This window comes from Squalius cephalus, assembly GCF_949319135.1.
Source record: "Squalius cephalus genome assembly, chromosome: 4".
NCBI classification, from domain to species: Eukaryota; Metazoa; Chordata; class Actinopteri; order Cypriniformes; family Leuciscidae; genus Squalius; species Squalius cephalus.
In genome coordinates this window covers 45,622,646-45,631,899 of record NC_137125.1, presented here as the reverse complement: position 1 = coordinate 45,631,899, position 9,254 = coordinate 45,622,646, and the positions used below count along the sequence as shown (strand labels likewise).

The 9,254-nt window shown below is 37.4% G+C and overlaps 1 protein-coding gene across 1 annotated transcript; it reads right to left on the bottom strand.

Annotated features, from left to right (window-relative positions):
- Window positions 1-4,709: 4,709 nt before the first annotated feature.
- Window positions 4,710-9,025, bottom strand: rergla (RERG/RAS-like a). The gene is made up of 5 exons (XM_079869784.1): window positions 8,738-9,025; window positions 8,430-8,486; window positions 8,216-8,289; window positions 7,145-7,293; window positions 4,710-6,109 (listed from the first exon to the last, which is right to left on the bottom strand). The coding sequence occupies exons 1-5, from the start codon at window positions 8,787-8,789 to the stop codon at window positions 5,824-5,826; spliced, it is 618 nt and encodes a 205-aa protein (XP_079725910.1). The 5' UTR covers window positions 8,790-9,025; the 3' UTR covers window positions 4,710-5,823.
- Between the last annotated feature and the right edge of the window lie 229 nt (window positions 9,026-9,254).

Sequence of the window (9,254 nt, the reverse complement as noted above, 5' to 3'; positions counted from 1 at the left end):
GTCAGTGCGGTAGTTTAAACGCAGCTGGTGGGGCAAGTCCAAGGTTACATTTAAACCTGAGTGGCATAAGATGTATGATGGTTTTATGGGTCTGTAAATAAACAAGTGTGCAAACTTTTCAAGCCACTGCTGTGATAGAGCAAGTCAAAATAAAGATACATTTTAGAACTACGTTGTAATATTAAATACATTTTTAATTGTCCTAATTTTTAGGGCAATAGTATGCACACATAGGCCAACTTTTTAACCTTGACCTCTTGGGCCCACATGCCCTACTTTCAGGTAATGTAGTAGATGAACAACCAACTAAACAAGTTTGAAACAGGCGAAGATCCTAGTTTCTACCAGCTAGAAACCATGTAAAGCCAGTATGTGAACTTATAGCGTCATTACGCTATAAATTTAACAGCACTACAGTTAAAGAATCTGTAATCTCTCCTTGTGTATTCCCCACCAAGCTTTCCATCTTCCTATTGTCATCTGAGCACGTAGAAAGCGCATATCCCCGTCTCCACTTTGCGTTCCATACATGTGCGCTAACGTGATAATGTGTCTTAAACAAATCACCCTCCCACTGAACTTAACATATATCAGCTTCACGTGCCACTAATACAACACGCATGAACGTGGCTCACGTGTATTAATGCACTAAATGTGGGTCAATAAAAGTTTACAACGAAGTCCAATCTTTTTGATGTGAAAGCCAAAATCTGTTGCCCTATTCATCCAGACTTAGCTGATAGACAGATTGGGATGCATTTAAAAACATAACACTATAACATCAGTATCACAAGCACTGGGTCCTCGTGCAGAAATGAATCAAAGAATCATTTTCGCCTGTGCTAATCAGATCCATATGTTAGGCTTTTATTCTGCTGGCCTCATCAAAGAGATTCCAGCCTGCTGCTGCAAAATAATCCCTTGGCCCAGCTATGAATTAGCTTTCAGCTATTATGGTTTATGGTGTGCATGGCACTTTCTCTCCATCTCCTTCTCAGGCAACGTGTTATTTTTGTAAGAGAACACACGCAAGGTGCAGTGACGGTGGAAATAAAAATACAATTTCGTGTCTCTCTTAACATAAGCAATTTAGCAGTGTACGAATTCCCACGGCCAACTCATCTCAGTCTGAATTCCAGCGGATGTGCTGTTAATTAATAGCTAATCAGTCCTAGCGTTCATTAGCATGGCTTGTGTACACACTAATGAGTGACTGATTACATCTGCATGATTACTGAGCATAGAGCATGTATCACAAATATGCACTGTAAAAAAGTAGTAAATTAAACCTATTGAAGTAGGTTTTACAAGAGATTATTGAAGTATGTTTTACAAAAAATACTATTTCAGTCTTTCTACTTCACAATTCCATGCTTAATTCAATGTTTTACTTGCGGTGTCTTTATAATTATGTGTGCTAATACTAGCAATTTCTGAGTATAAATTCGAAACCAATTTTTTTTTTCACACACACACACACACACACACACACACACACACGTGTGCGCACACACACACACACACACACACACACACACACACACGCGTGCGCACACACACACACGCACACACACACACACGTTTGTGTAACAAATGTTACTTACCCCAGTCTATATACAGGTCCATATTTTATCCACAACCCATGTGTTAGCTAATCAACAACTGAGAATGCTGAAAATTTTATGTGTTAAATGGGAGATTACATAGATGAACTAAATCGAAATGAATGGTACTTAAAACATTTTTTCAAAACGTTGTACACTAACATGAGATGAAGACTCCAGTCATATCTGTAGCCTAATAAAAGCTGCTTTATTTTTACATGAAGTAGGTCTCCTCATGGTGGCAGCCATTTTGAGATCACATGACCAGCTGATTACTGCTGACTTGACATCGTTAACAGCCCTGTTATTGAACACTGTCACTTGCAGAATTAATTACTTACAGTATACAGTTTATTAATATATAAATATGATGATTGATTTATAAGCAGTGTGAGAATCAGTCTTCAGCACACCTGCTCAACGTGTGTGTCGTTCCCTGTGAAGATAAAAGACAGTATTTCCATCTGATGGTACACGGTCTGTTGGGGTTTAGGTAATTTTGCGTGCCGGGCCGGGCCGGGCTCTTTGCTTTGGTCAGGTGTTGAGATCGCTGAAAATTCAGTGTTTGCCAAGAACACCTGAAGAGGGGTCACGCACAAGTTCACATGTGTGGTTTGGACAGCAAATCTCTCGGAACCGGTTGCTTGCTTTCCTTCCAGCAACACCTCTCTTCTGCTGCTCGTCCTTCCACAAGTTTGCACAAGTAAACACACACCACCCATCCACTCCGCCTGCACCAGATGCTTTCAGTGCCTCTTTACTGGGTGAATGATGATATGAGAACAGGGCGTGGTAAACAATATTATTCATTATGTCTCGTGACCAAATTTAAAGAGCTTAAGGTGGGAGGATAAGTCTGAGGTATGACAGCACGTTCGTTTTCTTTTTACCCTGTTGACTGTACAACTAACATTGTATTAAGATGACTAACTAGCTATTTTTAATCCCCATAGCTAAAACTAAGTGATGCTTGAATAACAGAAAAATGCTGGTGGGTTGATGCCACTCTTATCATGTAACTGTTAAGATGATTAAAATCATAGTCCTAACCCTATCACTAAATTCAAACATGAAATGTGTGCAAGCTGTTTAACATAATTCCATTACTGAGCAAGAACACAAAATACCAGATTCAGACTGATGTAAAATAACAACTCCACAAGTAAATTGCAATTTACGTTTTAACCACAGATGGTGACAGAGGCCAACGTTCTGTATCAAAACTGACAATTCATATTTTTATGGAATTTTGCAGTTACATTGCATGTACATTATTTTTTTTGTCATCGTAATCTTTAATCAAAATAACTCCCCCTTCACACTTGATAAAGTTTTTCGGCATGAGGACGGGACAATCTGTCACTTGCATAAGATCACAGTAATAGCAAACAACAACGATTCCAATCAATTCCCGATGGACAAAATTAATTTTTTTTCTTGTTCGAGAAGCCATTTCACTAAAAATAAAATAAAACAATAAAACTTGTTTCATGCTGACTTAAAGTCATGTATTTCTGTTCAACTAGCTTCAGCAAACAGAATAATGAAAATAAAGACGGCTGTCAAACCTATCCTCCTTTGTTTGGACAAACAGGCTGCCTCATCCCAACTCGCGCCATTGCCAATGTTATTATGTTGGGCCCAACTGAGCCACTCAAACAAACAGATTGCAATTCCATTTGTCATCACTAGAGGTGCTAAACTTACACACTTCTTTTAAAACACCACAAGTGTAATGCAAACTGTAACAACAAATTCCGTCCTACCTATAACGGTAAGCGAAAAATACATGTTTAGGCATATTAGTTAGACGACGGGGGAGTTCACAAAGCATGACTTAAAAGTGAAATTCCCAGCACGTTTAGCTGTTTGAGTGTTTATCCAGGAATCAATACGTGATGACAAGACCCTCATAAGCAAAAACTTTGTGTTTCATATCTCCCTTTGAATCGATGCTGCACAAACAGCCATCTGCTCCTCTCCCTTATGTTGATAGAGGTTTCTCGTCTTCGCTAGCTCCTGCAGGTATGAAAACTACAGAGACCCAATCCACACTTATCCTGACTTAAATATTACGCAGCATTACCTGCTGATGTAGGAAACTGTCTTGTTGGATGTTGGCCAGACGTCCGAAAGGTCAACGAAAAAGCATGATAGCTTTTCTTTTGCCTTGTCGGTTGCCAAAAGAATGAGAATTTGTCTCATCTGTTTGCTCAAATAGCCCTTACAAAAATAAGTATACTTCAAGGTTATTTTATTAAGTATACTTAAGTAAATGCCAAGTATATTTTTTAAGTATACTTTAAGTAGCAAGTATATTAATATCTATGTACTTGTAGTATACTTGTATGTGTACTTGGAGCTAAAATGGCCCTCTTTTTAGTGTATAAAGTATACTTTTATGTGTAACAGTAGTAAACTGTGTACACAACTAGTTTACAACTACGTTTTTCGTACTGCAACTATAGAAGTGAACTTATTTGTATGCTGATAATTTACTAGTTAAATACTTATATTGACAGAAGTTCTTGTACTTGTCGCAATTTACTGAGTTTACTTCAAAGTGTATTTTCATATACTAATAAATGAGCTATAAGTCAAGTATACTTTAGTGTAATTTTAGGGATATTTCTGAGAAGTACATAAAAAGTAGACTGAAAGTATACTTTTTTTTTTTGTTTAAAAGATGTAAACTAACAGCACACTTGAATAAATTTCTTTTTTGTAATGGTACCTTCAGAACAATGCTTGAAATATTTTTTTTTCTGTAGAAAAATCATGTTGTGTGATGACAGGATGTTGATATGCGGTTGTTCTGGCTGGTTTTTACTTAATTAACAACCAATAGAATACATAGTATGCACTACATCATACTCATCACATTGTATTTTGTAGTATGTCTTAATAGTAGCCTACTACCTGTATGTTTCTGTAGAGTGTTTTCAGTGTACAATATGCAACATTTTTGTGTGCGTGGAATAACCACCTTTTGACAAACATACCATAGTACGCAACCAAAGCACACTGCATAGAATACTGGATCCCACAATGCAATGCATCCGACTTGACCTTCCATCGCCAGTGTGAGGAGGAATGAACCACAAGCAACATCAATTGATCTTTAATAGCATCTGTTTACTTTTTAAACACTTTTAATAGTATTAGTAAATAGTAGGCTACATAGTGCATACTATACACATGTTATTTAGGACATTGAAAGTAATTTGTATTTTGCACAATACTGCATGTACTATGTATCTGGTAATTTGTAGTACAAATTAGAAAAAATAGTGACTCATCCCTTATTTTTTTGATGCCTTTCCAAAATCGGAGTCTGTTCTACATTATCTCCTGACTGTAACATGCAAACTTGCTACCTGAAGCAAATCAGTTGCACAACATTCAAGATAATGTTATTTCTGGTGAGCATGTTTGCTAAAGTATTCAATACTGCATACCTATCACTTATGCTCTGGACATAGGTCAGTTGTTTCCCAATTTTGTGGAAACAAATACATTTAGATGTGAATTCCTAGAAGATGAAAAGATGCTTGGTCAGTGCGGTCACATCATTTTGATGCACAGATGTTTATATTTTTCATGAATTTAAAGAGATTTCAAAATCCATAAACTACACCATTAGTCAGTCATTGCTGGCATCATACATTAAACATTTTATCAATAACTACATAGCAAGCTAACAATATTTCACAACTTCAGAGTTAGTGTTTTTTTTTTTTTTTTAATCTGCTGCTTAAACATCAAAAGAAGTGATTAAAGAAACATTTAAGGCAAAGAACAGAGATGTGCAAATGTACACAGACGTAAAAAAATAGGTTATTATATTTTGCATAAATAAAATTAAGCCTATTTTAAATGTTTTGCATTGTGACGATTTATTTTGTGACAACTCAGCACATTTTCTCATTACCACAATGAGAAATTACGGTAATGAGAATTTATGAGGTAATTGTGCTTAATTGTCATGAAAATATTGTTGCAATGCAAAAATCACAATTATCAGGCTTCATTTTCTTTAAGCAAGGAAACAATTTGTTTTAGTTTGACTTTAGGGTAAAATGTGTCCATGTTCTAGATGTGTTTTGTGAGATGCACCCGGTAATGACTGTGTGGCCAAGACAATAAGCGGTGAGGAACTATCTAAACAAGTTTGATGCATCTCATCTCTCAGTCCTGCAACAATTGTCCAAGTTCGTTCTTAAACAGATTTCCGCCGTTTTCCGAAGACGTTGTTGATGAGTTTGGCCATGGACTTTGATCCGCTGGGGCGACGGCGGCGCTCCTTGGCTTTGCCTCCCAGACTGGCATTGCGCACGATCTTTGAGAACATGAGCACCACTTCCTGGTAGTGCTCCGCAGCGGACAGCTCGTAAAACTGGCATCGGCCCTCTGACGCCAGCCTCTGGCCTTCCTCCCGGTCCACCTCACGCATGTGGCACAAGTCCTGCTTATTTCCAACCAGGAAGATCACAGAGTCCGTGTCCCTGGGGTCAGAGGAGTAACAACAATACTTAGGATGTTTCATTGTCCGCTACAGTTTGCCAACTTTATCAACTACACTTGCATATGGGATGTTTAAATTTCTCTTAAAAAGCCACCAAATTCAGAACACAACATCATTTTTCTTTTAATTAGACGAGTCACCATGAAATCAAAATTGATAATTCTTATTTATTTTATTATGGAATATTGCAGTGTTATTATAAGTGATTTATCCATGCACATCTTTTTATTTTTTTTATTTTTATTTTTTATTCATGCGCCCTCATAATCTTTAATTAAAATAAACCTCCCCTCCCTGTTGCAGTGAGATCTCTTCTCTTCTCTGATGATGTGTTTACCGGCGCGAGGGCGGGACAACCTGTCACTCACATGAGATCGACCAATAGCAAACCACAATCATCCAACGATCCAATCAATTCCTGAAGGACAAAATCAAGTCGCGCCCAACATTGTTTCTTGTTCGATAAGCCGTTTCACTCGGATATATATGTCACAATAGGGAAGAAAAGACTATCGCAACTTCTGTTTCATGCTGACTTTAAGAGAAGTTTAATTTGATTGGCTGATGTTTCTCCATGCGTTTAGCTCTTCTTAAATTAATTCACTATAACCAAAGTAAAAGAAAAAGCAGGAAAAGTCTAAAATCGCAATTCATTTAAATGACGAAAAAACGATTCAACCTGAATTATGAATTGAACACATCTTAATTGAAAACACAAGCCCATTCAGTATTCCACCCATTTCTGTTATAAAGTGAGTTGTCCAGTGCATCTACTTCATCACTGAAAAATTCTCAATAGCCAAGGATAAACTAAAAATAGATATTTTTCATTGAGTCACCAGCTCATCCACCCATCAACACCACCCACATAGTCAATTCAACAATCCTCCTCAATGCAAACCCAAGCTGGTGAATTATACACCCACATAAGAGCAACAATCATACAGTATATGGACAGAAATAGGCACATCTTCTGCTGCCAGAGGATGTTGTTGTGAACTTAGAGAACCGTTACCTTTTAGTCCCACCCAGGTGAAGCTCTCGGATCAGGTGCACTATGGCTTTGGCCGTGAGGAAGGAGGAACGATCGCTGATGTCGTAAATGACCACGAAACCATCAGCCCAGTGGATCTGCTCATTGAGAGTGGATTTCCCCTCGCACGGCTGCAAAAAATACACACATGCATTATGTATTTAAAGGAACATTACCACTAAAGTTTAAATGCAAAAATCTGGAGTACTGGAGTTCATGAAAGTGAACAGGGCCAATCTGTAAACGTTAAAATACTCACTATTTCAGTAGTATAACCACAAGACTTCACTGGTATACTTGATTTTAGTGTGGAAAACCCACTTACTAACATTTTGTGTAAAACTATTTACAACAGCAATATTCATTTAACTAACTAAACATCACTGATTACACAAAATGGGATTGTGTGAGGAAAAACAGGATAATCGACTGGACCCCCAAGATGCACAGATGGCATCCAATCACATAATGGGCAACCAGACTGATTAAATAATTGGATTTTATCAAAGAGGAAAACACAGTCTTCCTCCTAGACTGTATTTACCTCATTTTTTACCACATTAATAATATAGATATATATAAAGCTCAAGAGGACAAAGCTTCCTCTCATATTAAATCACTCTTGTGTGGTTATATAAGGTTTATTTCCAAAGAATAATATAAGCGTACAGTGAGCAGAGCTGTTTGGTGTATTATATGCTGCTGGTTTTGTCTGGAGCTTGTGGAAAGATTTCATAAGCAGCAAAACCCTCTGCAATACGCATTAATGCAAGGAAGACAACACTTGCTTTCTACAGGATACATACTAAAAGTTTTTGATGATGCCATGTCTCTGGGAAAAGTCAAGACTAGTAAAGTGTACAAGATGAGGCGATACATTACAATCCATACAATGTTTTTCTTAGCTTACAATGAAATTCAGTCTACCTGTTCAAACAGGCAAAGGTTAAGTGATCTTAAAGAAAGATCTGTTATGTCACTGGAATATGCAGTAGCACACTATTGGTTTTTGCCTGGATTACTCCAGCTAGTTACAGTTAGATGTCCACATACCTGAGAACAGGGGTCATAAAGTTCAAGATTGAGCTGTCTTCCATCAATAGACATGCGCTTTCTGTAAATGCATTCTGTAAAGGCAAGAACAGATCACATCAGACGCAAAAAAGATTCCAGCCTATACCTCTTATGTTCTGTACACTTCTCCAAACCAAATGCACCCCCATAAACAATAGGAAAAAATGCAATCTGAAAACAGTATCACACATACCTGATGATGATGCATACTCTCCAATGAATCGCCTGGTTAAAAATCGAACAATAAGTGCTGTGGATGTGAAGAGGAGTACAAAAGATGAAACATACAAAACACACACATATGCACATGTACAGTATGTGTGTTTGTGTATATATATATGTGTATATAAAAACATTTTACATATTTTTGTAAAACAAATTCAAACTTGCATTGCATAAAAACAACAATATTTTTTTTTTACATTGATAAAAAAACGAAACAAGTCTATTTAATGAAGATGATAAATTAAGCATTTAATTAAATACAAATGATAAATTTACCTGATTTCCCCACACCATCGGATCCAAGAACTGCAACTTTTATGTCATTCATTATTTTTCGCAGAAACGCGTCCAGATCTCAAAGGAATGAAACTCAAACGCCCCTATCCAGTTCAACGCACGCTCCACATTTCAGTCACTCTGACTGACTGGCACGCTTTAAAAAACACACTGGAGACCGAAAGTAAGAAGGGACTGGTGCATCCTTTATACCCGTGTTGATCTCGCGCAGGTGTTCGTCAGACTCGCATGGGTTTGTAGCACTGCCTCTCCAATGTTGCGCAGCTCGAGCATTATGAGGATCGTGACGTCACGCTGACGCAAGCCACAGCTGGAGCCAAAACATCGCAGGCTCTGAGTGTGTGTGTGGAAGGGGTTGCTCTTTGTTGCCATGTTTTTGCATTTGATTAATGGTTCTATTTGTTTACAAAGATTCACCAACATTCTGTTCTTGTATGAGATATTAGAAAACCATTATGCTATAAACTAATACACTATAAACATTAAAAATGATACA